Source organism: Drosophila miranda, chromosome XL, assembly GCF_003369915.1.
Source record: "Drosophila miranda strain MSH22 chromosome XL, D.miranda_PacBio2.1, whole genome shotgun sequence".
NCBI classification, from domain to species: domain Eukaryota; kingdom Metazoa; phylum Arthropoda; class Insecta; order Diptera; family Drosophilidae; genus Drosophila; species Drosophila miranda.
Genome location: NC_046673.1, coordinates 19,345,891 through 19,373,713, shown reverse-complemented (window position 1 = coordinate 19,373,713; position 27,823 = coordinate 19,345,891). Strand labels below are relative to the sequence as shown.

The window sequence follows — 27,823 nt, the reverse complement described above, 5'->3', positions numbered from 1 at the left end:
TACCTTTATGTAGATCAAACTACGAAAAAGGATCCCAACATTCAGCGGCTGCAGTGGACTGCCCAGTGTGATAGGTTTTTCTGTAGATTTTGGAATTAAATTACTCATTTATTGCCACATAGACATTAAGAGAACATTCTGCATGGCCCCTACAGGACCCTTCTGATCAGGTGTGCCCTCTGGACTGTATGCCCTCGAAGGGTACGTACTGGTCCTCCTCTTTCTTCTTCTCTCTGTAATTCCAATAATCAAGACTTCGTTCGGTGTTTTTGTGTATAATTGAATAATTGGATTGGAACAGTTTCGGATGACATTTAAAAGAAAAAAAAATAGTAAGACATGCCATCGGAGCGGGGCTATGGCTCCGCGTGGTGGTATATTTACAATAATTGGAATTGGAATTATTTGCATTAACATTTTCGTGTATAACAGTATAAATAATGAAAGGGGTGGTGAGAAAAGAAATAGTAAATAACATTTAACGAAATATGAGCGATTAAAATTCAAAGTATATGCGGGAAACACAGAGGCAAAAATTCTTTCAGATCGCTTTGCGTTGCTTGAGGAGTCCCGAAAATCTTTGAATAATAATTTACAAAATTTTTTGAAATACATGAATTTTGTTTGTTGTTTGTTGTTTTTCCAATTATGGAGAGTTTTTAAGTGTTTTTATCTGCAAAAAGATGAGATTTATGTGTGTTAAAAAAAGGTTGTGTGTGTTCGCTGATGGACGAGTGCTTTAGTATCTAATTACAAGACGAGACAACATCAAACATCAAACATAAGAATATAGGCTTTTTAACCCTGCCATCGATTGCAATATCACATATTTTGTATCCTCTTTTGGGAGTATCTAGAAAATCTTGCTTCACATTTAAATAAATTACTTGAAAATATAACGTGTAGGTATACCATTCACCATAACATTGGCAACAATAACGGGACGTATCACATTACGGTTACATTCCGCCACAGTTATCGGCGAGATATTTTTGTTTTTTTATTCCCGTTTCTGTTGCGAGCTCCAGCTGCAGATCCTCCTCCGCCGAGTGGCCGGCCATGGATGGGATACATCCCATTACGATTATATACCCACCCAGAGGTCGGCGACATGTTGGTGTTGATGTTGTTGTTTCTGCCAGCTGCACTAGCAGCAGAGGTGGATCCTCCAGCTCCTCCTCCTCCTCCGCGTGACTGGCCCTGGGCATGGCCATGGCTATATTGTGGCTGATTTGCAAATTGGTTTTCCAAAAAAAAGGGACTAAACACCGAGTTAATATCCAGCGTCTGTTCCAGGGCACGGGCTGAGGCCACGAAGGTGGCCTTGACACGCTCAAATGTGGCAAAATCGTAGACAGAACGTGCCGTGTTCGATAGATCGAATGGCTCCTCAATATTCAGCTCCTTCCACTGGTAAGCATCATTTATACGGCTCTTGGCCAGGCGACAGGCAGACACTGGCAGAACGCCGCCGGTGCGCACCGAAATGGCATGGTTGCGAAAGCTAAAAGAAACCCAAAAGCACAGATAATACATATGAAATTTCCAAAACAAGCATCGATCACACAACTCACTCAAAGTAGCTGTAGTACTTGAAGAATCCTAGAAACAGCTCTCCGAGCGTCTGATGGTTTTGTGTGGGATACGGATCGATGGTTTCGATCAGGTTCAAATCGAAGCAATCCTGCTGCCCGAGCTGAAACTTTTCCGGATAGAGTGTGTGCAAACAGGGCAGCACGTGGGGGGTGCAGCCATACTGTAGATAGTGTAGGACCATCAATACCAGCGAGTAGCTGGAAATGGTCATGCGTTTGGCATCGTTTATGTCATGATATTGGGCCCATAGCTTCACCACAACAACCAAAGGACGTGTGCGCCAATCAACTAAAGGACCAAAAGAGCCATTAAAGGTGTACCATCTATTGTGGGTGTGACTTACGCTGTGCATACAGTTGTAACAGATAGGTGTTCATGACTCCCACGCAATTATTAAAATTCAAATCAACTTCAATCGCATTGAGTATATCTCTGAAGCGCAATATTGGAACACGCGCCTCAATCAAATTGAAATCACGAAAGATAGCTACAAAAGGACACACTTTCTTAGAGACTGCTGCTGCCACCGCTGCTGTTGTGGGTGTTTACTTACCTGTCTTCTTGAACACAGACTGGAACAGATTGAGAATTATCAATGCCTCCGCACGCTTCTCATTCTGGTGTTGATAGGGATGTGCATTCTGCCCATGATGCTGGTGCTGCTGATAATGGTGCTGCTGATGATGCGAATGCAAATGCGGTGGCCCGCCCACCAGGCACATATCAACGTCGGATGTATCTGTGCCAAAGCCAGTGATGGTCGAGCCCACCAGCCAAATGCGATACTTGGCAAACAAGGGCTAAAAAATTGGTAGAACATTGTACTTTCAAATGCGTTTGTGTTCTGTGGTGTACTCACGATCCATCGCAATAGAAAGCGCCACAGTCGCATCTTAATCTCGAATTTTCTTGTGGTCTGCTGGGCTCGACGGAAGCGCTCCCATATCTGCATCGACAGCTTGTCGAATTTGGAGTTGCAAAGCAGTTCCTCTGGCTGCACGGTCAGCTCCATGTTGCGCGCTTGTGTCAGGAAGCGATCTGGCGGCAGGATAACCTCGTACCAGGGCAGGTTATTGGATATTGGCGATGTCGGTACATGATGCGACAGCGATGGGTTAAAAGCGGCGCCAGCGACGTTCATATTGTGGCCATGCATATGTGCCTGGTGGTGTCCGGCTGTTCCGGCGTTTGAGGCAGCAGCGCGCTGCGACGGGGATAGCGACGGACCTGTCAGTCTAAACATTAAACACAATTTAAATCTATGTTTATAATGGGGCAAAAAAAAACTTTTTTCTAGTCACACGATCCGCACAGTTCAACGAATAAAGAAAAACTGATTTAACTGACTTGGCTTTCGTTAGAATCAACTATAACCAAGTCTAGGCCTACTCTTTAAGAAAGGATTCACTTTCGCTTGTGCTAAGATTCTCTCTGTTTCTCGTGCATTTTTGGGGCCAACTTGGATCGAGGAGAAATGTCAACAGGCGATGACAGCAAACCGCTCGGCAGAGCGGTATCACGAGACCCTGGCAGGTTGGAAAAAACGCCTCCAGACTCTCAATCTCTCACAGTGACTTCAGCAGAACTTGAAGGGACGAGGAAGGGGAGAAGTTCTGGCATTGCCCGGCTTTGGCAAATCGTAGACCGCGGCTTCTTGGGGCCTTTTTCCTCACGGACATTTCAAGCCAGGGATGGGAATTCTTCCGAGCTTTCACTATAACCTAACATAACCTGAATCGGGTACCGCCAATCGATTCTGGCCTTAAACATTTATACCAAGCGTTCACTCGACTACAAATTGATTCGCAATAGTATCCCAAATACATGGTTTTTCTTGGAAAAAAGTTCTTAATTCTTATTTCTTATTTCACATAAATTATTCTGCATAAAGAGCATTTCGATTGAAAGACCCCTTTCTTTTCATTTCTATCGATTGAAATTCGATTTGATTAGCGAGGCTTGGGGGTTATCGGCCGGCTCGACCGCAGTCGAGGTAACTCGGAGACAGATCTGACCAATGTGATGGTGTCCTCTGTATAGAAAGGTTATCTAAACTATCCCGGGGCCAGGCCTTTGTAATGAGTACCAGACTCTCCAGCTCCAGGTCCTCGAAGGCCCCTACGACCCACGGCCTTCCTCCTTCTGCAGCTTTCAGCCTTTCTTATGAATTTATACTTGAAGAATAGAACGTGTTGTTTTTTAAGACCGACTCACCGGCTGCTGTTGCCACTCCAATGGGACTCACTCCCAAGGGAGGAGGAGTTGGAGGACAGGGTAGGCGAAACGGAGCGGTGTCCAGGCACGCTGTGGGGCGACACAGTGGGTGGGTAGCAGGGGGAGCTTGGATGCGGCCACACTCCAGCAGGCGGGGGCGGCGGAGGTGCCGGATTGGCATACGCCTCGCCAAAGTGAAAGAACAGCTGCTGTGGCGGCTGTCCCTTGAGGCTGTGTGGCGGTGGCGGCTGCTGCTGAATGAGGAACGGCACACCTGAAGGAAAGTTGGGACTGTGGCTAGCCGGCGCCTGCTGTTCGCCCGTGGCCGTTCCGCTGGCAGCCGCCGCTGTGATGGCCTCGTCCAGCTGCGCGCAGCTTATCATATTGGTGGGCGTTGTGCCCGGCGAATGGCTGTGGCCACTGCTATCCATCGGCGAGAGCAGGGCCAACGGCAGTGGCGGTGGGGGCACAAACATATTCCTGGCCACAGGAATGGCCACTGGTGCGGTGGTGCCCAGTACAGGTGGTGACGTGGCCGTTGTAAGGGTGATGCTTGGCTTCGACAGCAGCGACAGTTTCCCAGCGGCCGGTGAGATAACAGTTGTCGGGCCACTGCCAGGAGCTGTGGTAGCTGCTGCTGCTGCGGCTTTTCCTCCTCCTGTTTCGGCTGCTGCTCCTTCGCTGCAGGCATCCTTATCCACATTTACGTAGGTGAGATTGTACAGATTCTGATGCTCGTAGCTGGTCGGCGTGGTTGCCGCCCCCCCCACTCGCACCGATCACCGCATGGTAGTGATGCTGGTAGTATCCATTCTTCCCGCCATTCCCGCCCTGAATGCGTCGGTGCATTGCATTGAAATTGCTACTGGGCAATATCTCAATGGACTTTTGAGGGCCAACGATGCTTTCGGCACTGTAGTGCATTTTCTTATTGTTGTTCCCATGATTGTCGCTGTGCTTACGCCGAAAATGGGTGCTAATCCCATGCTGCTGCTGCTGCTGCTGCTGCTGCGCCTGCGCCTGCGCCTGCTGCTGGTAATGCTGATAGAGGTATTGTGCATTCCTATAGCGATGCTGTTGGTAGCCACCGCTCCCTGCTCCTGCTCCTCCTCCTCCTCCTGTTGGTGGATGCCTGCCAAAGTTGTTGTTGCTGCTGTTTTTGTCGGTGCTGCTGCTGTTGCTGTTGCTGCTGCTGTTGGCTTCCGGCAGGAGTTCCTTTTGCAAAAACGAGGCTATTGTCAGCTGCTTGGGCTGTGGATAATAATATTGATAATAGTTTTGCTGATGTTGCTGATATCCACCCCCAGAGTTGCGTCTCTGGTCGTAGGACAGTCCCTGCTGTTGCTGTTGCTGCTGTTCCACAGCCAATGCCTCCTTCTGGCTGGCCACAGTCATTCCCACTTGCTGCTTGAGAATGGAAATTATAAAGTGGAATTTATTCTCGTTTAAGGAGCTTTACTCACATTCTTCATTTGATTGGTGGGCTGCTGTGGATAGTTGGTCTTCCAGAAGCTCAATGGCTGCTGCCGGGGTGGTCTCGCTGCCTTCAGGCTCTCTCCAGCTCCTGCTGCTGCTGCTCCTGATGCTGCTGCTCCTGCTAGCTGCTTCCCTCCCTCCCTTTCTCCAGTCTCTGCATCCTCGTTGGGACTGGTAGAGCTAGAGCTATTACTGCAGAGACTTGTGGCCGCTGTGGTTGTGGTTGAGGAGGCCTCCGTTGAGGAATCCGGACTGCTGCGATAATACGACGATGTCGACTCTATGGATGTGGAGGGAGAGCTGCGTTTCTTGTTGTTGTTTTTGAGCCATTTGCTTGATGTTTTCTGGCTATTATTGTTATTATTGCCATCACTCAGCTTGCAGCCGGACATTTGTTGCTGTATTATGTTTTGATTTTTCATTAACAAATTATTGTTGTTAAGATTTTGCTGCTGTTGCTGCTGCTGTTGGTAGTAGGATGATTGCTGCTGCTGCTGTAAATTGCTGTTACTACCAAAATATTTCTTTCTGGCCAACGAGTGACTGTGATTCGTATAGAGCATCTGTGGTTGCTGCTGCTGCTGCTGCTGCTGTTGATTTTTAGTGTTGCTGGCGGCCTCGTTGAGGCCATTTATGCTAGTGATGCTGTTGTGGTAGCTCGTCACCTGCCTCAGCAGATTCGAGGTCTTGCTGTTGTATTTTCCGTTGTACTTCAGATTGGAGCCAGGACGGAATTCTCGCTGCTGCTGCACGGGCAGTGCGCTGCACCCAGCGGTGGCAGTGGTGCTCGTGGCAGCGTCGGCGGCGGCTACTTCTGCGGCGACAAAGATCTTCATGTCGTCTCTTTGGGTGGCATACATTAGGGGGTTCCCTTATGTTCGTTCCATGGGTGGGGCTAGAAGCAGTGGTATCGTTTCGTGGTTTTCTTTTCTTTTGTGGAATAAAATTGGGATCCCAGCACGAACTGCTTTTTTGTGTGTGTTGGCTTAAGGACTATGTTTTTGGTTTTTTGTTTTTTTTTTTTAAGTTAAGTGTAAAATATTTTAGTTTTTTCTTTCTTTTTTTGTAATAAATATATTTTAATATTTTTTCCAACGACCCCCCGCCCCCCCTCCCCAACCAACCCTACAAAACACCCGAACCGAATCAACCCACACAAAGCGCCGCAGGATCAGGAACAGAACAGAGACAGGTGTGGACCGGACCTAACCGGACCGGACCGAGCGACCAAATCGGATCTGGATGGAGTGGAGGACACAGAGACTACAGAGTTTTTGCACGAAACGAAATATGAAAAACCCCTGTTGTGCGATGCGATTGTTGTTTTTAAAACGATATAGATGAATGGATGATGGTATATTTTTTCTACTACATAAAAAAAGAGCAGGTGAAGTTGATTCGTTCCACCCCCCAACAAAAAAACAAGAAAATGCAAAACAGAAAAACAAATATGTAACGGACCCAGAAGAAAGCACACAATAAAATGGTTATATTTCAATAATGCATTTTATTGTTGTTTTCGGCGGGAAAAAAAAACATTTCAATAAATAATTAAAATTTTTATTTGCGACAAAACCAAAAACGAATGTGTGCTATTTCTATTGGATTTGGTTGGGTTTGATCTCTAAAAAAAAAGAGAGAGAGGTACTTTCAGTAGCTCTACATTGTTCGGTTTTAGAGGAATGTTCAACGTGGCGACTCCTCCTCAAGAAACCTGCAAATGAAGTCAGCGGAGGAGCCAGTTTTAATTTTCCTCGAATATCATCTATCTTTCCTGCACCTTCGCCCCTCGGTCGGAGGAGGTCTGCGTTCCTGCCTGGTGGATCCGCGCGTAACAGCCTTCTGCGAGTGTCGCATCGAAGACCTTCAAGAAGTGTGCTCTCAGCGATCGGTGGCAGGTTTGTGTTCAAAAAGAGTATAAGATTCACAGTCGAGATGTACAACCATTTAGGGATTCAACGAAACCTTCATAGATTTGCATTACCATACCTTTATGTAGATCAAACTACGAAAAAGGATCCCAACATTCAGCGGCTGCAGTGGAATGCCCAGTATGATATGTTTTTCTGTAGATTTTGGAATTAAATAACTCATTTATTGCCACATAGACGTTAAGAGAACATTCTGCAAGGCCCCTACAGGACCCTTCTGATCAGGTGTGCCCTCTGGACTGTATGCCCTCGAAGGGTACGTACTGGTCCTCCTCTTTCTTCTTCTCTCTGTTATTCCAATAATCAAGACTTCGTTCGGTGTTTTTGTGTATAATTGTATAATTGGATTGGAACAGTTTCGGATGACATTTAAAAGAAAAAAAAAAGAGTAAGACATGCCATCGGAGCGGGGCTATGGCTCCGCGTGGTGGTATGTTTACAATAATTGGAATTGGAATTATTTGCATTAACATTTTTGTGTATAACAGTATAAATAATGAAAGGGGTGGTGAGAAAAGAAATAGTAAATAACATTTAACGAAATATGAGCGATTAAAATTCAAAGTATATGCGGGAAACACAGAGGCAAAAATTCTTTCAGATCGCTTTGCGTTGCTTGAGGAGTCCCGAAAATCTTTGAATAATAATTTACAAAATTTTTTGAAATACATGAATTTTGTTTGTTGTTTGTTGTTTTTCCAATTATGGAGAGTTTTTAAGTGTTTTTATCTGCAAAAAGATGAGATTTATGTGTGTTAAAAAAAGGTTGTGTGTGTTCGCTGATGGACGAGTGCTTTAGTATCTAATTACAAGACGAGACAACATCAAACATCAAACATAAGAATATAGGCTTTTTAACCCTGCCATCGATTGCAATATCACATATTTTGTATCCTCTTTTGGGAGTATCTAGAAAATCTTGCTTCACATTTAAATAAATTACTTGAAAATATAACGTGTAGGTATACCATTCACAATAACATTGGCAACAATAACGGGACGTATCACATTACGGTTACATTCCGCCACAGTTATCGGCGAGATATTTTTGTTTTTTTTATTCCCGTTTCTATTGCGAGCTCCAGCTGCAGATCCTCCTCCGCCGAGTGGCCGGCCATGGATGGGACACATCCCATTACGATTATATACCCACCCAGAGGTCGGCGACATGTTGGTGTTGATGTTGTTGTTTCTGCCAGCTGCAGTAGCAGCAGAGGTGGATCCTCCAGCTCCTCCTCCTCCTCCTCCTCCGCGTGACTGGCCCTGGGCATGGCCATGGCTATATTGTGGCTGATTTGCAAATTGGTTTTCCAAAAAATGGGGACTAAACACCGAGTTAATATCCAGCGTGTGTTCCAGGGCACGGGCTGAGGCCCCGAAGGTGGCCTTGACACGCTCAAATGTGGCAAAATCGTAGACAGAACGTGCCGTGTTCGATAGATCGAATGGCTCCTCAATATTCAGCTCCTTCCACTGGTAAGCATCATTTTTACAGCTCTTGGCCAGGCGACAGGCAGACACTGGCAGAACGCCGCCGGTGCGCACCGAAATGGCATGGTTGCGAAAGCTAAAAGAAACCCAAAAGCACAGATAATACATATGACATTTCCAAAACAAGCATCGATCACACAACTCACTCAAAGTAGCTGTAGTACTTGAAGAATCCTAGAAACAGCTCTCCGAGCGTCTGATGGTTTTGTGTGGGATACGGATCGATGGTTTCGATCAGGTTCAAATCGAAGCAATCCTGTTGCCCGAGCTGAAACTTTTCCGGATAGAGTGTGTGCAAACAGGGCAGCACGTGGGGGGTGCAGCCATACTGTAGATAGTGTAGGACCATCAATACCAGCGAGTAGCTGGAAATGGTCATGCGTTTGGCATCGTTTATGTCATGATATTGGGCCCATAGCTTCACCACAACAACCAAAGGACGTGTGCGCCAATCAACTAAAGGACCAAAAGAGCCATTAAAGGTGTACCATCTATTGTGGGTGTGACTTACGCTGTGCATACAGTTGTAACAGATAGGTGTTCATGATTCCCACGCAATTATTAAAATTCAAATCAACTTCAATCGCATTAAGTATATCCCTGAAGCGCAATATTGGAACACGCGCCTCAATCAAATTGAAATCACGAAAGATAGCTACAAAAGGACACACTTTCTTAGAGACTGCTGCTGCCACCGCTGCTGTTGTGGGTGTTTACTTACCTGTCTTCTTGAGCACAGACTGGAACAGATTCAGAATTATCAAGGCTTCCGCACGCTTCTCATTCTGGTGTTGATAGGGATGTGCATTCTGCCCATGATGCTGGTGCTGCTGATAATGGTGCTGCTGATGATGCGAATGCAAATGCGGTGGCCCGCCCACCAGGCACATATCAACGTCGGATGTATCCGTGCCAAAGCCAGTGATGGTCGAGCCCACCAGCCAAATGCGATACTTGGCAAACATGGGCTAAAAAATTGGTAGAACATTGTAATTTCAAATGCGTTTGTGTTCTGTGGTGTACTCACGATCATCCATAGCAATAGAAAGCGCCACAGACGCATCTTAATCTTGAATTTTCTTGTGGTCTGCTGGGCTCGACGGAAGCGCTCCCATATCTGCATCGACAGCTTGTCGAATTTGGAGTTGCAAAGCAGTTCCTCTGGCTGCACGGTCAGCTCCATGTTGCGCGCTTGTGTCAGGAAGCGATCTGGCGGCAGGATAACCTCGTACCAGGGCAGGTTATTGGATATTGGCGATGTCGGTACATGATGCGACAGCGATGGGTTAAAAGCGGCGCCAGCGACGTTCATATTGTGGCCATGCATATGTGCCTGGTGGTGTCCGGCTGTTCCGGCGTTTGAGGCAGCAGCGCGCTGCGACGGGGATAGCGACGGACCTGTCAGTCTAAACATTAAACACAATTTAAATCTATGTTTATAATGGGGCAAAAAAAAACTTTTTTCTAGTCACACGATCCGCACAGTTCAACGAATAAAGAAAAACTGATTTAACTGACTTGGCTTTCGTTAGAATCAACTATAACCAAGTCTAGGCCTACTCTTTAAGAAAGGATTCACTTTCGCTTGTGGTAAAATTCTCTCTGTTTCTCGTGCATTTTTGGGGCTTACTTGGATCGGGGAGAAATGTCAACAGGCGATGACAGCAAACCGCTCGGCAGAGCGGTATCACGAGACCCTGGCAGGTTGGCAAAAAAACGCCTCCAGACTCTCAATCCCTCACAGTGACTTCAGCAGAACTTGAAGGGACGAGGAAGGGGAGAAGTTCTGGCATTGCCCGGCTTTGGCAAATCGTAGACCGCGGCTTCTTGGGGCCTTTTTCCTCACGGACATTTCAAGCCAGTATCCCAAATACATGGTTTTTCTTGGAAAAAAGTTCTTAATTCTTAATTCTTATTTCTTATTTCACATAAATTATTCTGCATAAAGAGCATTTCGATTGAAAGACCCCTTTCTTTTCATTTCTATCGATTGAAATTCGATTTGATTGGGGGGCTTGGGGGTTATCGGCCGGCTCGACCGCAGTCGAGGTAACTCGGAGACAGATCTGACCAATGTGATGGTGTCCTCTGTATAGAAAGGTTATCTAAACTATCCCGGGGCCAGGCCTTTGTAATGAGTACCAGACTCCCCAGCTCCAGGTCCTCGAAGGCCCCTACGACCCACGGCCTTCCTCCTTCTGCAGCTTTCAGCCTTTTTTATGAATTTATACTTGAAGAATAGAACGTGTTGTTTTTTAAGACCGACTCACCGGCTGCTGTTGCCACTCCAATGGGACTCACTCCCAAGGGAGGAGGAGTTGGAGGACAGGGTAGGCGAAACGGAGCGGTGTCCAGGCACGCTGTGGGGCGACACAGTGGGTGGGTAGCAGGGGGAGCTTGGATGCGGCCACACTCCAGCAGGCGGGGGCGGCGGAGGTGCCGGATTGGCATACGCCTCGCCAAAGTGAAAGAACAGCTGCTGTGGCGGCTGTCCCTTGAGGCTGTGTGGCGGTGGCGGCTGCTGCTGAATGAGGAACGGCACACCTGAAGGAAAGTTGGGACTGTGGCTAGCCGGCGCCTGCTGTTCGCCCGTGGCCGTTCCGCTGGCAGCCGCCGCTGTGATGGCCTCGTCCAGCTGCGCGCAGCTTATCATATTGGTGGGCGTTGTGCCCGGCGAATGGCTGTGGCCACTGCTATCCATCGGCGAGAGCAGGGCCAACGGCAGTGGCGGTGGGGGCACAAACATATTCCTGGCCACAGGAATGGCCACTGGTGCGGTGGTGCCCAGTACAGGCGGTGACGTGGCCGTTGTTAGGGTGATGCTTGGCTTCGACAGCAGCGACAGTTTCCCAGCGGCCGGTGAGATAACAGTTGTCGGGGCACCGCCAGGAGCTGTGGTAGCTGCTGCTGCTGCGGCTTTTCCTCCTCCTGTTTCGGCTGCTGCTCCTTCGCTGCAGGCATCCTTATCCACATTTACGTAGGTGAGATTGTACAGATTCTGATGCTCGTAGCTGGTCGGCGTGGTTGCCGCCCCCACACTCTCACCGATCACCGCATGGTAGTGATGCTGGTAGTATCCATTCTTCCCGCCATTCCCGCCCTGAATGCGTCGGTGCATTGCATTGAAATTGCTACTGGGCAATATCTCAATGGACTTTTGAGGGCCAACGATGCTTTCGGCACTGTAGTGCATTTTCTTATTGTTGTTCCCATGATTGTCGCTGTGCTTACGCCGAAAATGGGTGCTAATCCCATGCTGCTGCTGCTGCTGTTGGGCATGCTGCTGCTGCTGCTGCGCCTGCGCCTGCTGCTGGTAATGCTGATAGAGGTATTGTGCATTCCTATAGCGATGCTGTTGGTAGCCACCGCTCCCTGCTCCTGCTGCTCCTCCTCCTCCTCCTGTTGGTGGATGCCTGCCAAAGTTGTTGTTGCTGCTGCTGCTGCTGTTTTTGTCGGTGCTGCTGGTGTTGCTGTTGCTGTTGCTGCTGCTGTTGGCTTCCGGCAGGAGTTCCTTTTGCAAAAACGAGGCTATTGTCAGCTGCTTGGGCTGTGGATAATAATATTGATAATAGTTTTGCTGATGTTGCTGATATCCACCCCCAGAGTTGCGTCTCTGGTCGTAAGACAGTCCCTGCTGTTGCTGTTGTTGCTGTTCCACAGCCAATGCCTCCTTCTGGCTGGCCACAGTCATTCCCACTTGCTGCTTGAGAATGGAAATTATAAAGTGGAATTTATTCTCGTTTAAGGAGCTTTACTCACATTCTTCATTTGATTGGTGGGCTGCTGTGGATAGTTGGTCTTCCAGAAGCTCAATGGCTGCTGCCGGGGTGGTCTCGCTGCCTTCAGGCTCTCTCCAGCTCTTGCTCCTGCTGCTGCTGCTCCTGATGCTGCTGCTCCTGCTAGCTGCTTCCCTCCCTCCCTTTCTCCAGTCTCAGCATCCTCGTTGGGACTGGTAGAGCTAGAGCTATTACTGCAGAGACTTGTGGCCGCTGTGGTTGTGGTTGAGGAGGCCTCCGTTGAGGAATCCGGACTGCTGCGATAATACGACGATGTCGACTCTATGGATGTGGAGGGAGAGCTGCGTTTCTTGTTGTTGTTGTTCAGCCATTTGCTTGATGTTTTCTGGCTATTATTGTTATTATTGCCATCACTCAGCTTGCAGTCGGACATTTGTTGCTGTATTATGTTTTGATTTTTCATTAACAAATTATTGTTGTTAAGATTTTGCTGCTGTTGCTGCTGCTGTTGGTAGTAGGATGATTGCTGCTGCTGCTGTAAATTGCTGTTACTACCAAAATATTTCTTTCTGGCCAACGAGTGACTGTGATTCGTATAGAGCATCTGTGGTTGCTGCTGCTGTTGATTTTTAGTGTTGCTGGCGGCCTCGTTGAGGCCATTTATGCTAGTGATGCTGTTGTGGTAGCTCGTCACCTGCCTCAGCAGATTCGAGGTCTTGCTGTTGTATTTTCCGTTGTACTTCAGATTGGAGCCAGGACGGAACTCTCGCTGCTGCTGCACGGGCAGTGCGCTGCACCCAGCGGTCGCAGTGGTGCTCGTGGCAGCGTCGGCGGCGGCTACTTCTGCGGCGACAAAGATCTTCATGTCGTCTCTTTGGGTGGCATACATTAGGGGGATCCCTTATGTTCGTTCCGTGGGTGGGGCTAGAAGCAGTGGTATCGTTTCGTGGTTTTCCTTTCTTTTCTTTTGTGGAATAAAATTGGGATCCCAGCACGAACTGCTTTTTTGTGTGTGTTGGCTTAAGGACTATGTTTTTGGTTTTTTGTTTTTTTTTTTTTAAGTTAAGTGTAAAATATTTTAGTTTTTTCTTTCTTTTTTTGTAATAAATATATTTTAATATTTTTTTCCTTGCTTTTTTGTGGTTTTTTTTTTATGTTGTGGATAATTATTTTACATATATATAATTTGTTTTTTTTTTAATATTTTTTTTTTGTGTGTTTTATAATTGCTTTTATATTATAATAATTTTCATTTCAGATCTGTTCGATTTTTGGAGGAAAAATATAATTTTTCTGATTTTTATCGACCGTCACTTGTTTTACGCCCGCCAGTGTACGTACGGGTACCGTTAGATTTCGAGTGTGCTGCAAATGGCATTCACACACATACACATGCACACGCACTGTTTTCGTTTTGTCTATCCTCTTCCTGACTCCTCTCCTTCTTCTATCGTTCTATCTCGTTCCGTAGCGTTGTGTGCAAAGACGCGGCACCACAAAGTGCCGTTACATACAAAATGAAGAAACGCTAAGCGGTAATTCTGCTTGGAGTAGGAGGTGCGGTGTAGGCGAATGAAACAAAGACAAGCGCGCGGGAGCTGGGCCGGCGGACCCTTACTTTGCCAAAAATATATGAATTTTATAATTTATCATTTACGCGGGCCTGGCCAAAACGGTGCTATTTCTTGTTGTGCGTCGTCGTCTGGTTCACACTGCTCCGTTTTCCATGGGATGGGATTCTTCTAATACACAATTGCCACATCAAATCAAACATTTATAAAATCTAAAATTTTCGCACCGACCCGCTTTAAACCAACTAAGCCATCGAATATAAATGATGGGGATATCGCACAAACGTCATCCGCGATCTGTTATCGATATTGTTATATATTGTCTATTCTATCCGTATTGGCGCCAACATTAAAATTCAAGCAAATTGCTCAATTATGCGAGCTTCCATATAGCAAATCTCAATATAGAATTATTTTTGCAGAAATAAATTCGTTATACTTAAAACTTCGTTGTATGGAAGTTCGTAAAAGAGAAGTTCGACTGCATTTCCTTTCACAATCATTCATTTATTATTAACCTTTTTTGTGAACTTTTAGTACCTCCTTCTGCTGCAAAATAGCAAATTTAGGTAGTTTAACAATTTGGCTTCAGGCTTATTTAAACTATAACTAACTCCTGACAGAGGCTAAGGGGTATAATCAGTATCGATTCAACAGGCTATTCCAGAAGAGGCGGGCCGGCAGCATGGTGTCACGTCCCACACAACCTTTGTGGGTAAGCCTGGAAAGAAATGTAAGTTGACGAGGAACAAATAGGATAGACTTAAGGACTTACAGAAAGTCAGCGCGTCGCAGTCGCTCCAGGTAACCACCGGTGGCCACGGCGGACAGGAAGATCTTGCGCACCGGACGCGGCACTTGATCGTGCAGCTGCCGGGCCAACTTCAGATGTGTATTGGCCGCACTGGCCACCTCGAAGATGCATTCCTCTACGCCCTTGTCGTCACTCTTGCTGCGCAATATGCGCTCCTGGCTGACCCCGTGCCGCACCAGCACTTCGAGGGGCACACAGACTGCCTGCTGGCGTCCCGCATGTGGTATGGCCCTCAACAGTGTGGCTATGCCTTGAGCCTTGCCCAGATGGGAGGCAGCATGATCGACTTGCAGGTCTTTAGCGCCGCTCACCTCTACCAGCAGATGAAGCAGGGAAGAAAACGCCTGCTCAGCGTATTCTTCCAGTTCCCGCATCGATTCGAACGCCTGATTGGGCGGACGCTCTCGGGCCGTGACCAGGCGACGCAGATAGATTTTGTTGAGCTTGCGGGTCCCTACGGCGTGCTTCAATTCCCGCAGAACTGGCTGGTCCTTCACGTAAGACTGCTGGGAGTCCAGCTCGAAGCATTTGTCTATGGAATCGTACCAGAACTTGAGACGCAGCTTTGCAATTTGCGGCTCTATTTGCTATGGAGTGGTAGAGAAGGCCCTTAGAGCTGATGGTTACCCAAGAAATGGCAAGCACAACTTACGTGTCCGCTGACTGACCGAGAAACCTCAACGTTAAAGGCGCGCAGGGCAAAGGCGGCTCGACGCAGTTCCCGCGGCAGCAGCAAGGTGCTCAAATAGTTTTCATAATCATATTTCCTAGGGACAAGAGATAGTTACAGCAGATAATCCTCGAGTGCCCACGTAATTCCAACTTACTCTACCAGGCCCATGCAGTACTTGGAGCCGAATCCATTCTTATCTGGCTCGACGGCCTCTGTCCTAGCCGGCTGGCCACTTGCGCACTTGGCGGCAAGACATTGTCCAGTACTTGCATTAAGTAACAATTGGTTATTCCAATTTCGTACCAGGCGCCTCATCTGTTACCGCTGCTGCCCCTTCTTCTTCGTCGATGGAACAGATGTTCGTGTGCAGTGTTGCCAGATCGCTGATAGCAGAAAGTGCTTGTAAACGCCAGAAAAAATTTTCTAGAGATTTCTTTTATAATATTCAAATTATTATTATTATTATTACTATTCAGAAGAATCTTTAATTCGCGTTTATTGCAAAGTTTTAACATTAGTTTGAGTAAATTTGGTAAAGCCAGAACCAAAAAAATTGTTTCGAAAATCGTATGGCTAAAATAGAGCTAAGTTAATTTGTGGGTCATATATGATGGTCAAACTTTACAGCGACCCCCATATCAGTAGTTCAATCGCATCCGCAGCAATCCGCTCAAATTCGAGTTTTAGAATGCTGCGTCATTAGTGCCACGCTGGGCAAGATATGAATCTGATGTGGGAGTCATGTTATGGGTGCTGCTTAATCTGACTCATCCTGGGATATGCGCGACATCCGTTCATTAGTTGGAACTGGATGTCGCTACTATCCTCATCCGCCACCACCACTAGGGGTGTTGCAGGACATGGTGTTCTGAATGCGGCCAATTCGTCGGTTCGGCCTTAATCCTTCGTTGCCCCCACCACTGCCACCTCCTCCTCCTCCGCCGCCGCCGCCTCCTCCACCGCCTCCCCAACCGCTTCCTCCACCACGACGATTATCATTGTTGCTCTTGACGTCGAAGGGGGCCAGGAACGTCAGGAACCTGCAAGCAACTTGGCTTATTACTAGCCCATGGGAGAGCCACTTGAGTCACTTACAATTGCTTGATGATGTACCAGATTTTCAAAAATATTTCCACTATTCGCGGCCAGTCCCAAGGACGCTTCTCGCATACGCGACCATCTATAAACATAAACAACGTCTAGAACTCTAGGGTCCAAACATCGGGACGGTTATTTTACTCACTGCGGTCGATGTACACCATGCTGCTGCGGTCCTGCGAACATGCAGGATTCTCCTAATGGCTACGATTATTTAACAAATTTTGGTTTTCCAACGCACAAAACAAAAACTAGTCGTCAAAAAACGACGTGGTATCAAATGGTTAGAGATGAGAGAAATATACTATTTACTATCGAGCATAGTAGCGATCGAGTTTCATTCATAAAATAACCTAAAAAGCAATACATTTAATGCTTAAAAAACATAGAACAAGCATAATATTGGCCAAAATTAAACAATTCAATGTTTATTAGCAGACAATTGTGTACAATACTTTGCGATACTTTGCGATATCGAATACACTGCCAGCATTTTCCAGCACTTTTGCAATCTCCCAACTCAACACTGGGCCGGACATCCCAAGTGTTTTGGAAGATTTTTGATGGAAATTCACAAAACAAAAGCAGCTTCCGAGATTTAAACTATACTTGCACCTGTCTTATTAGTGAGTGTGAAAGTGCGGGGGCGGGAAACACTAACAGGAGCAAGAGCAGGTTGATATGGGCCCTGGCTTCCAGTAAATACTAGGACGCATCACATCACAGCACAACCAAAAATCGGTTGACCAAGGTGAGTCCCCCAGGCGGTTAGACTGGAGAGGAGAATCCGCATGCCTGCTAAACTACTAATAACGCATTGTTTCTAACCAAGTTGCAGTCCTCCTCCCCCACAAGCCCACACCAGAGACAATTTCTGTATGCAATCTGCTAAATATAGAGACATGCTCATGCCTAGAAGAAGATGCCGCCAGAGGTGGCGATGGTGTATCATTATCACTCGAGCGCACCCATTCGCTAGCTAGTAGTAGCTTCATTGTGTTTAATGGCTTCAAAATGATGAATGAGCCTTCTTCTTGAATGTCTTTCGGCGGCCATCGCCTCCATTTCCACCGAAAATTTGCGTGTCTTGGACTATTTTCCGGCTTTACATCTGCTCGACTCTCCCCCTGTGTCTGTGTGTCTGCGTGTGTGTGTGTCTGTCTGTCTGGCAGCGAGTGTGAAACAGGTTTTAAATTGTTAGACAAGCTGAAGATAAATAAAAAAAAAATTATTTTTGCACTTTGCTTTTGTCAACAATTTACGCTTTAACTTGACCTTTGCAGTCTCCGTACACATGCTTTTTCTTTCATGCCGATTTCCCTTTATAAACAACTAGTTCTGCTTGCGACCTCCGAAATTCGTCTGGGAGCGTTACACAGAAGCACATTTTGTAGTCCGTATTGCCCAGTATTCCCACCAATTTTGGATATTCCGTCAAGGTCAATGATTTCCCCCCCTGTGTCGATCTGTGGCGTTTACCCTATCACGAAAGAGCATATTAGCTTGACGCCCACATAAAGTGTTCTCGGAGCCACATTCGGATTTTGTTCAGACAGAAGTATAAGTTATGGGTTTTCTGTTAAAGAAAGAGTGAGAGAAATCCAACTATTAGGAATAATTTAGGCAACTTTTGTTGAAACAAACAGATGGAACAGAACAGAAGAACTCCAGTGGAAACTTATAGAAATTCTCCATTAAGATTGAATGATGGATCATTAATATTCAACAAAAGAATCTTAAAAGATTACTAAAACCTATGAGATCTTTAGTTCTTTATATTCAGTGTTCTGTTTTCAAGGGAGATTTTTGCATAATTTAGAAACTGGGAAACAGGGACATACCTCCCATATGTACACTCTCGTTTTTCTACAATTTCGGGACACTGTGCGGGGTACGAAACCCATTCGCCGTATCATTTCCCAAACACTGTGCAACGTCACATCTGGCTGCATGCCGCCGCCTGCCTGTATTTGGGCAATCAGTTGATTGTTCTTGTTGTTTTATGTTTTTTGCGTGTGTGTGTGTGTGTGTGTTTGGTTAGTTTTTTTTTCGTTTTTTTTTGGTGCTGTTTCTAGTTCAATGTAGTTCTGGGGCGCTGCTGGGTCTGAGGCTGGCTACTGAGTTTGGTTAACCCCCGGCGGAGCAAAGCGTATTTTGTTTCGTATTTGGTTTTTTCAGTAATCGGCAAACAACGCGAGCGAACGTACGCATATATTGGGGCCGCCTAATATTTTTTGTACCCCCCCTCTGACATCATTCCTTCTTTTTATTTTTTGCGGCGTTCGTGTGCGTGCGATTTTTTGTTCTTTTTGTTTGTTTGAGTGCTCACATTTCTTCTGCGTCACCTGTGGTGTGGTCTCTCTTTTTGCCGCCTGCGCTACTCCTTCAGTCGTCGTCGTGTAATACCGCTATGCCCGGGCTCAGGCGCACCTGCGCAGCCGCCCCCCGTCCGTGTGTGGAAACGAAGTGGATCGCCAGGAATCGATAACCAGAGAGAGGAGAGCTGAAGCTGAAGCCAAAGCCGAATCCGAATCCGAGGCCACAAGGATCTATCCATAATCGATATAGCAAAAAAAAAAAAAAAAAAACTGCCATACACCACGCTACTCTACCCGCTCTCTCTCCCTCTCTCTACCTCTGCCTCTGCCTCGGCCGTTCACCATGTATTCGGCGGGTAAATAAAATGAAAAATGATCAAACAAATTCCATCATCACTCGATCATTGCGCTCCACCCCGCCCCAACCCAACGATCTTTGTCTTTTTTGTGTCTCTTTTATTGTGCATTTATGTTTGTACATATGTACATATTTCGATCGTTATTGTTCTGCATTTTTTTGTTTGAGAACACACCTATGTATTTGTATTGGGATCGATTTTGGTTTGGTTTTTCTTAGGCCTCATTCAGTGTGTAAAGTGTTCGCCGGAAACGGATCATCAGACCCACATCCCCCGCACCAAGCATTCAACCATCCATTCATCCATCCATCGAAGCTCCCACACCACTCATGTGTTTCGTAAACGGGAGGGGGGCATCAATTATATAATTGACCGCATTTAAATGACCCCGTCCACCGTTTTGGTATCAGAAAAACAGAAACAGCAACAGCGGCTGGGCTCTCTGATAAGTTTTTGCCACGGAATTAGCCGGCGGCATGGAATCGGAATCGGAATTGGAATTTTATGCCATCATCATCCTCGTTGCTACACATTATCTGCTTTTCATGTATGGCACTATCGAAGCACTAAGCGAAACTTATCAGTAATTAATATGGTGGAAAGAGGCTTGATAATTTATACCAATACGATTCCGGCTCTTTAATTTTAATATAGAATTTATTTATTTATTTGCTTAAGTAATAAAAGTGGTGGGATTGTAGAAACTGATTTGCTCTACCCGGTACTCAAAAAGAGCATAGGGGTATATTGGATTTATGGTAAAAGTGGATGCATTTCTATTGAAAGAAATTTCTCTGGGATGTCGCCTATTTAAAGCTAATTTATATGTAAAATAATGTATAGTAGATTATATGCCAGCGTAAATCAGTAGTAATTCAATTAGAATCAGAATAAAATAATTTCTTACTTTGTAAGGGGAATGATCGATTACCCGCATCGACTATGGTGTCCCTCGGTTAAGGGCCGTCATCATCATCATCATCATCCCATCGTCTCGTCATCCACTTGCTCGTAATGCACGCACTAAAACCAACCTATTGCCTAGTCCAGATATCCCCGATTAATCCCTCAAATGCCCATTCGTTCCAGTCCGCACCCACGACTACGACTATCCCGAATCGGAGATGGACGAGCGCGAGAGCCTGTACTTTGACACCATTTCGCTGGCGGATTCCGAGGCGGCGGCTGCCGCAGCCGCCCATCGCAAATCGCTGTCACAGTCGCGGAACACTATCTACCATTCGGCCGTGGATCTGGCCAATGATGAGACACGCAACAGCCTGCGGCTGGGTAGTGGCGCCGCTGCCGAGCATGCTGCTTTGGCGTGGCAGCCCGGCTATCGGCAGTCGACGGCCTTGGAGCACCTGAACGGTGGAGGCGATCAAACGGATGCAGCGATTGCTGCACAAATGCTGGCCCTGCACAACGGACGGAATCATTTGCCCACGGGGATTGGTGTTGGCGGCCATACAGGAGCTGGAGCTGGAGCAGGAGCAGGAGGTGGTGACGATGAGGTCTCTAGACGTCTGTTAAGAAATAGTAGCACAGTTTCTAATAAAGATAAGAAATTGCCAATTACATACTCCCAGTGGAAATTGAGGGTAAACAACAACAATAACAATACGATCCAACAAACAAAAAATTACGATATGATCCACAACGAATTACCGCACGAAACGCCAAAAAACCAAAAAAAACCAAAAACAAAAAAACCGCCTCGCTCTGCCGCTCTGCTCGCTGCCTCTCTTATTTAATCCTTTGCACTCACTCACTCACTCACTCGCTCTCATCACAACCTCCCAACCAACCAACCTGCCTGCTCGCTCTCTCTTGATCTCTCGCCCTCTCTCGCCTTTGTTGCGGCAGTTGTTGTTGTTTCCATCTCATCCACATTTGCATACATACACCGATACGGAGTACGGTACGGTATATGTACACATCTCCCACAACACTACTAGAGCAAGCTTTCGCACTCTTCGAACGTTCTCTTTTGCTATACACACACGACACACGCATTCTAGACGCCTCTTCTTTCACACTCTTCTTTGTTTTATTTGCTTCTGATTGATGATACCCTTTTGCAGAAAGAGCATTATAATTCTGTAGATGTTTTGTTACGCACCCAGAAAGCATATATGTAGATTTCTGTATTAGCAGCAGGACTGGCGTGCATCCGTTTGTCTGTATTTATATTTCTTTGATTTAAAAAAAAAAAGAAGCTACCCTGGGCTACATCTAGTTTTGGGGCAGACAAACCATCAAAATGCTAGTTTTTTAATTTATTTGGAATGATTCCAGCCATATTTAGAAATCAGTTAGCCATCCAAAATGTCTGTAGAAATACTATAACCATATCTGTATGAAAATATTTATAGCTACCATAGGAACAATCGGTTAAAGGGCAAGTTCTTAAGAGTTTCTGGAAATATACCCATTACCGATGCATCTTATATTGTTTATCTAGACATTCTTCGGTCCAATGATCTGTCATAAGACCTATGCTTTGAGGAAAAAACCTTTTCAATTAAACTCTAAATTGTTATTGATTAGCAATCTACATAAATCACAGAATATGTCAAGATACTTTAAATACAATATGAAGCTATTTAGCTAACGATCTGCAAAAGGGTATCCAATACTTCGGTGAACCGAAAGCTTTCTTTCTTTCCAAAAAGCTTGCTTGAGGGAATTTTCTTTTTGGGTAAATGAAAAACTGTTTTGTACATTTTTGTATTTTATTGTAATTATAAATAGTATGTATGCTACTGCTCTGCCTGCTGCTGCACGGAGAAAAATGTGTGCATGGTATATATTTAAATAAATATATATTCAATGCATACATCTCCAATCTGTGCCGCCTCCCGCCTCGCAGAGAGAGAGAGAGAAAGAGGCGGAGGCGGCATCAAACCCATTCTGTTATTCGCCCGCGACGGTCGGTTGTTCTTTCGTTCCGTTCCGACTCTCCCAAAAATGCCGGCCTGCTGTGGCTTTCTGGCCTGGCTGGGCAACCAGGAGCCCCAGGAGGAGTCTCGCATGGTGATGGGCTGGGGTGGGGCCCGGGAAGTGCAGGCACTCGCACCCACACGCTTTGTTGTTTCTAGTTTATAGATAACCATACGTATTTTTAAGATATTTCGTTTCTCCGTCTCAGTGTGATGTGATTCATATTCGGATTTGTCTAAAGCTCTTCTCGTTTCTCTTTCTTGGGATCTACAGACCTACAGACGCTTTGATGATGGCAAACGGAGCGTGGACTTTGTGCTGGCCTACAATGGCGAGGATCAGGTGGAGGATCATCGTCGGAAGCGGGAGATCTTCGAGGCGAATCTGCAGAGGGAGGGCTTGCAGCTGGAGCACAACAAAGTGCAGCGCGTGCACTTTATCAAGATCCATGCCCCCTTCGAGGTGCTCTATCGCTATGCGGAGATATTGAAGATCAAGGTGCCACTGAAGCCAATACCGGGCCAGGATCAGATCTTCGATGAGGCGGCGCCCGCCTTCAAGTCCTGCTTCACCCGCATGTGCCGCAGCCTCTTCAGTTCCGTGCAGCTGAACACGGAACTCTTTCCCGAACGAGAGCCACGCATCCACCTGGAGTTCTCACGCAACTATCTGGAGCTGTACGACACAGAGCATCCAAACTTCTTCGATGACAGCACTCGGTACTCCATCATCAACTTTATACTGCAGCGACAGCACTTTCTCGAAGGCGAGGAAACAGTCGACAATCTGGGCGTCGAGAAGCTCGTTCAAGATGGCATCTATACATGCGCCTACACCCTCCACGATGTGAGTTTTGAGATATATATTTATATTCCACCATATATATTATTATTATATTGTGATTTTTTCTATTGCAGAAAGCGGACAGGGATCGTCTGCTCAAGGAGTGGGCCAACATCACCAAGTGGAAGAAGTAAGAGGGGAATGCCTCGTGGAATGATTCATTTTAATTGTTGTTTATTGTTAAAGATTGTTCTGCATTTCCGTGTTATTTATAGTACTCATATTAGATATGAAATGTAGGACTAGTAGCTTTTATGCACTGAAGGGGATTTCCCCCTTTTTTTAAATGTTGGAAACCATTATGTAGGGTATTGCTTGTATTTTCAAAGAATCCCCTCGATCTACACAGCGGAGGGAACAAAGACACATAGTTTCTAGGATAACTAATAGGAATAGTAAAGTGTTTGCTGCTCTTTAGGTCAGGGAATAGATCAAATGGATAGTTCCATTGTGAACTTTTAAGATAGCTTCCCGAATTTCTTTCCTTGGTATATCCCTGGCTTCTAGTATTTGTGACATCGCCATTCGTTCTTGTTTATTTTAGAATACTGAGGTTCTCCCATCAATCTCCTGTAATACCAGTAGATCCATTGAAAACCTTAGAATGCTTTTAGTAATCCTTCTCTTCCCTGCCAGCTTGTTGTTTTTAGAATACTAAAAATCTTGTATATATTTCGTTTCCTATATAGCCTCCAGCCACTGGACCAAATCAAAGACTACTTCGGTGCCAAGGTGGCATTATACTTTGCCTGGCTGGGATTCTACACTCAAATGTTGATACCCATAAGCATATTCGGTTTGCTCTGCTTCCTATACGGCTTTGTGACGTGGAGCAGTGATCCGATCAGTCGTGATATCTGCGAGGATAGCGGAACGATCATGTGTCCGCAGTGCGATCGCAGCTGCGACTATTGGCGCCTGAACGAGACGTGCACGTCTTCCAAGTTTAATTATCTGATAGACAACAATATGACGGTGGTGTTTGCCCTGGCCATGGCCATTTGGTCGGTGACGTATTTGGAGTTCTGGAAACGTTATTCGGCGGGACTGGTGCATCGCTGGGGCCTGACTGGATTCACACATCATGTGGAACATCCGCGTTCCCAGTATCTGGCAAAGATATCGCGCTCGAAGCGGCTGGCTGGCAATACCCAGGGCACTGGCATACTGGATCCGGATGTGCCCTTCTGGAGCATCAAGTTCCTGCCCAACTTTACCAGCTACAGCATCATGGTGTTGTTTGTAAGTGTTTGTAAATGCTTTTACCTTTCTTAAGACGATATTTGATCTTGTTTACGCAACTCCACGCCACACTCCACAGATTTGCATATCAGTGATTGCCATTGCGGGCATCATCATCTATAGAATGGCGCAGCGTGCCTCACACAGCATCCTGGGCAGCGAGAACTCGATGACCTTTAAAGTGATGATCCTGCCCATGACGGCGGGCATCATCGATCTGATTGTCATCTCGCTGCTGGACCTGGTCTACTCCAATCTGGCCGTGCGTCTGACCAACTACGAGTACTGCCGCACCCAAACGGAGTACGACGAGAGCCTCACCATTAAGAACTATGTGTTCCAGTTCGTCAACTACTATTCCTCGCTCTTCTACATAGCCTTCCTGAAGGGCAAGTTTGTTGGCTATCCGGCTAAATACAATCGCGTGCTGGGCTTCCGCCAGGAGGAGTGCAATCCGGGCGGCTGTCTCATGGAGCTCTGCATGCAGCTGGTGATAATTATGGCCGGCAAGCAGGCAGTGAACGCCATTGTCGAGATGCTCATTCCCTATCTTATGCGCACCGTCAAGGAGATGATTTATCGTCATGGCTGGTACAAGAGCCACAAGGAGCAGCGACTGGTGCCCTACAATCAGTTTACCGAGGACTACAATCTACTGCCCGCCGAGAATAATTCGCTTTATGTGGAGTACCTGGAAATGGGTAAGGATCGGGCAAAAAAATAAAAAAACATTGAAATTTTCGTTCTTGAATCCACTGGGAAGCAGCACTGGGATTTTTTTAGTGCTGTCCTGTACAGGGCCTAAGAAGCGCTTTCTAACGACCTCTCTCTATCTCTCTCTCTTCCATCTCCCTCTAAATGGTGGTGCTGCAGTCGTGCAATTCGGCTTTATCACATTATTCAGCCTGGCCTTTCCGCTGGCACCGCTGCTGGCGCTGCTCAACAATGTGATCGAAGTGCGTTTAGATGCCATCAAGATGCTGCGCTTTCTGCGCCGACCAGTGGGCATGCGAGCCAGGGACATTGGCGTGTGGCACAACATCATGACTGTAGTCACACGCATAGCCGTGGCCTCTAGCGTGAGTCCAACCGAGAATATAGAAATCAATGTAGATCTCTAAGCTGTCGTTTGTGTAAACCCTTTTAGGCCATGATAATTGCATTTAGCACAAACCTCATACCGAAAATCGTGTACGCAGCCTCAACGGGCGACCGGGAGCTCAACGGGTATCTAAACTTTACGCTGGCGTACTTCAACACCAAGGACTTTCAGCTGCAGCCACTGCTCGGGGGCAGTCAGTATGTGAATGAGACGGAGTGTCGCTACACAGAGTTCCGGAATGCGCCCACGGACGATCATCCGTACAAGCGGCCCATGATCTACTGGAAAATACTCACGGGTCGTCTGGCCTTCATAGTCATCTATCAGGTATGGTCATTCAATGCGAAATAGATCTGTATTTAACCCTATTTAATATTTTGCTTGCCTTAGAACATCATCAATATGCTGCAGGGCGTGCTGCGCTGGGCCGTGCCCGATGTCTCTGGTCGACTGCTGAAGCGGATCAAGCGCGAGAATTTCCTGCTGCGCGAACACATCATTGAGTACGAGAAGCAGCATGCCATGCTGCAGGCCCAGACAGCAGTCCACATCCAGCAGACCAAGAGCCAGGAGTCATCGGGGCTGCGCCAGCGCCATGGTGCTGGTGATGAGGATGCCACCTCCTTTGTTTAAAAGCCTTGGCCGTCTGCTTGCCTGCCTGCCTTTATATATATATATTTTTGTATATCTATAAGTTCATTCCATAAGTTTCTTTTATTTCTTGTATTATATATACACGCGGACACACGTCCAGCAGTTGATGTTGTGCTTTGTACTTAAGATGATTTTTATAATGCGTGTTTTTAGAATCGAAAGTGCTCAACGAAACGGAGAGTCAAGCAATTTGCATTTTTATATAGGGTATACCATACCATATACTTGATATACATTATTGTTGAATGGTTTGTTCAGATATATTTAATTTATGTATTTTGTACGAGAGAATCATCTTTGCTTTTGCCAGCGCCAGCAGCACACAGAAATTATACAGATATACATAATAGATAGATAGAAAGATATATATATATATGATATATAGCTATATTTGTATTTTGTAGGAAGGGTATGATATACACCAAATGTCCAAATGTGCATTATTCGATTATTCTGTATTGTATTGTATTATTTATTGTTTTGTGCATTGCATGCCATGGAAATGAAACGAAAAAGTTGAAAGCGAACGGACAGGAGGTCATCAATGAACAAAAAACGAATTATACACCATTGTATATTTGTACAATACATACATACATGTGCTATGTATACTAAAACACTAAGAAACAATCCAATGTACCTTACCATACATATATATATATACATATACTACCTACAACAAAACGAACACAAACATATGACATATGTACCACAGTCCTCTGCCCATCCCAGAAACCATCATTGTTTTTTGATTGTTGATCCCTTAAGGAATACCTATGAATGTCTTTTGTATGTACAATCTCTGAAGATGATCCCCCAATCTAGTATAAAGTGAATTGTTGTTTTGATAAACATATTTATGCATACGATTGCAACGATTGCGTTTACAATACAAATAATGTTAACAAATTACGAATACGATTACGAAACGCATCTGAACTAAAAAATGAAGCAAAAATCCCCGAATAAAGAATGATTGAACCAGCAGTCAACGAATTGAAAGAGAATAATCGTGCTGTATATATATTTATAAAAGAGAGCTACACATATTTGGTATGAGATCAGATATGACAATGTTTTAGGTGTTTTTATAAGAAATATATACTATGGGGTCTTTGAACAATTGTCTCCAGTGATTTATATAAAGATTTCCATTAAAAAGAACACTTTTAATGGAAATTTGAAGAGTAAAGGATTTATTAATCATTTGTTAGATAGCCAAATTATGATTTATGCATACCTTTAGACGTAGATTTGCATTAAAAATAACATTTTTGTATATGAAACTCAAAGAGTAACGGCATAGAATGGGTTTTATATTAGTTTGTTATATAGATGTTAGAAATTTCCAGTTTTCCATTAAATAGAGTAGGTGTTTATGGTGAAATTCAAAGAGTAATGATATTGAACAGTTTTATATTATGATTTATACATTTATTAATCGCTGAACATAGCTGGAGGTCATAGAAATTAGGAAAATTAAGAAAAACCATTAAGCTCAATGGTTCTTAAGAATAAGAAACTCGGCCCTGACATGATACGGGTAACGCATTGACTAGAAAATTACCGGACCGAAAAGTACGACGTTTCTGCGACTTTTTATTTTTTGTAGGCTTAGCCAAGTTGGCAGCCGGCCCCAGTCAGAGACGAAGCATAGGTAAAAAAAAGAATTGCTACCCCTCGCGCGCCATCTTTCTAGGGGCTTAACGAAAAACCTCGCCATAGAACAGCTTTTTGGTATAGTATAGTAGTCTAGCAGTC

At 45.6% G+C, this 27,823-nt stretch overlaps 4 protein-coding genes and 1 pseudogene across 9 annotated transcripts; 1 reads left to right on the top strand and 4 right to left on the bottom strand.

Annotated features, from left to right (window-relative positions):
- Nucleotides 1–385: 385 nt before the first annotated feature.
- LOC117188936 lies at nucleotides 386–6,174 on the bottom strand (annotated as a pseudogene).
- Nucleotides 6,175–7,531: 1,357 nt separating this feature from the next.
- On the bottom strand, nucleotides 7,532–13,515 carry LOC117188395 (poly(A) RNA polymerase gld-2 homolog B). 3 transcript variants are annotated; one of them, XM_033392237.1, is made up of 8 exons: nucleotides 12,468–13,514; nucleotides 10,979–12,411; nucleotides 9,736–10,114; nucleotides 9,430–9,676; nucleotides 9,220–9,378; nucleotides 8,855–9,164; nucleotides 8,371–8,784; nucleotides 7,532–7,946 (listed from the first exon to the last, which is right to left on the bottom strand). In XM_033392237.1, the coding sequence occupies exons 1-8, from the start codon at nucleotides 13,332–13,334 to the stop codon at nucleotides 7,943–7,945; spliced, it is 3,813 nt and encodes a 1,270-aa protein (XP_033248128.1). In that variant the 5' UTR covers nucleotides 13,335–13,514; the 3' UTR covers nucleotides 7,532–7,942. The 3 variants fall into 3 exon arrangements, with proteins under 3 accessions (XP_033248128.1, XP_033248122.1, XP_033248126.1); XM_033392231.1 differs by lacking the exon at nucleotides 7,532–7,946 and adding an exon at nucleotides 7,964–8,126 and having other exon boundaries at nucleotides 8,186–8,784; nucleotides 9,220–9,363; nucleotides 12,468–13,515; XM_033392235.1 differs by lacking the exon at nucleotides 7,532–7,946 and having other exon boundaries at nucleotides 8,042–8,784; nucleotides 12,468–13,515.
- A 987-nt stretch (nucleotides 13,516–14,502) lies between these two features.
- On the bottom strand, nucleotides 14,503–15,888 carry LOC108153391 (NADH dehydrogenase (ubiquinone) complex I, assembly factor 6 homolog). The gene is made up of 4 exons (XM_033387151.1): nucleotides 15,658–15,888; nucleotides 15,483–15,597; nucleotides 14,792–15,417; nucleotides 14,503–14,737 (listed from the first exon to the last, which is right to left on the bottom strand). Exons 1-4 carry the CDS (start codon nucleotides 15,816–15,818, stop codon nucleotides 14,656–14,658), a joined length of 984 nt encoding a protein of 327 aa, XP_033243042.1. The 5' UTR covers nucleotides 15,819–15,888; the 3' UTR covers nucleotides 14,503–14,655.
- A 93-nt stretch (nucleotides 15,889–15,981) lies between these two features.
- LOC108161342 (glycine-rich selenoprotein) lies at nucleotides 15,982–16,898 on the bottom strand. Its single transcript, XM_017295582.2, has 3 exons — nucleotides 16,747–16,898; nucleotides 16,599–16,683; nucleotides 15,982–16,543 (listed from the first exon to the last, which is right to left on the bottom strand). The coding sequence occupies exons 1-3, from the start codon at nucleotides 16,763–16,765 to the stop codon at nucleotides 16,330–16,332; spliced, it is 318 nt and encodes a 105-aa protein (XP_017151071.1). The 5' UTR covers nucleotides 16,766–16,898; the 3' UTR covers nucleotides 15,982–16,329.
- Nucleotides 16,899–17,099: 201 nt separating this feature from the next.
- On the top strand, nucleotides 17,100–27,069 carry LOC108161320 (anoctamin-6). 4 transcript variants are annotated; one of them, XM_017295559.2, is made up of 10 exons: nucleotides 17,100–17,352; nucleotides 18,991–19,275; nucleotides 20,368–20,879; nucleotides 22,495–23,067; nucleotides 23,139–23,194; nucleotides 23,754–24,306; nucleotides 24,386–25,007; nucleotides 25,180–25,385; nucleotides 25,454–25,735; nucleotides 25,799–27,069. In XM_017295559.2, exons 2-10 carry the CDS (start codon nucleotides 19,263–19,265, stop codon nucleotides 26,039–26,041), a joined length of 3,060 nt encoding a protein of 1,019 aa, XP_017151048.1. In that variant the 5' UTR covers nucleotides 17,100–17,352; nucleotides 18,991–19,262; the 3' UTR covers nucleotides 26,042–27,069. The 4 variants fall into 4 exon arrangements, with proteins under 4 accessions (XP_017151048.1, XP_017151057.1, XP_017151039.1 ...); XM_017295568.2 differs by lacking the exon at nucleotides 18,991–19,275; XM_017295550.2 differs by lacking the exon at nucleotides 17,100–17,352 and having other exon boundaries at nucleotides 18,724–19,275.
- The last annotated feature ends 754 nt before the right edge of the window (nucleotides 27,070–27,823 follow it).

Coding starts and splice junctions, on each gene's coding strand:
- LOC108161320 (XM_017295559.2), top strand. Junction 25,386..25,453: donor GCATAGCCGTGGCCTCTAGC/GTGAGTCCAACC, acceptor AAACCCTTTTAG/GCCATGATAATTGCATTTAG. Junction 25,736..25,798: donor CCTTCATAGTCATCTATCAG/GTATGGTCATTC, acceptor TGCTTGCCTTAG/AACATCATCAATATGCTGCA.
- LOC108153391 (XM_033387151.1), bottom strand. CDS start 15,818: ATGAGGCGCCTGGTACGAAATTGGAATAACCAATTGTTACTTAATGCA. Junction 15,598..15,657: donor TACTGCATGGGCCTGGTAGA/GTAAGTTGGAAT, acceptor TCTTGTCCCTAG/GAAATATGATTATGAAAACT. Junction 14,738..14,791: donor CTGCGACGCGCTGACTTTCT/GTAAGTCCTTAA, acceptor ATTTCTTTCCAG/GCTTACCCACAAAGGTTGTG.
- LOC108161342 (XM_017295582.2), bottom strand. Junction 16,544..16,598: donor TGGTACATCATCAAGCAATT/GTAAGTGACTCA, acceptor AGTTGCTTGCAG/GTTCCTGACGTTCCTGGCCC.
- LOC117188395 (XM_033392231.1), bottom strand. CDS start 13,334: ATGTATGCCACCCAAAGAGACGACATGAAGATCTTTGTCGCCGCAGAA. Junction 10,115..10,978: donor TGGAGTGGCAACAGCAGCCG/GTGAGTCGGTCT, acceptor TTTAATGTTTAG/ACTGACAGGTCCGTCGCTAT. Junction 9,165..9,219: donor GTTACAACTGTATGCACAGC/GTAAGTCACACC, acceptor TTGGTCCTTTAG/TTGATTGGCGCACACGTCCT.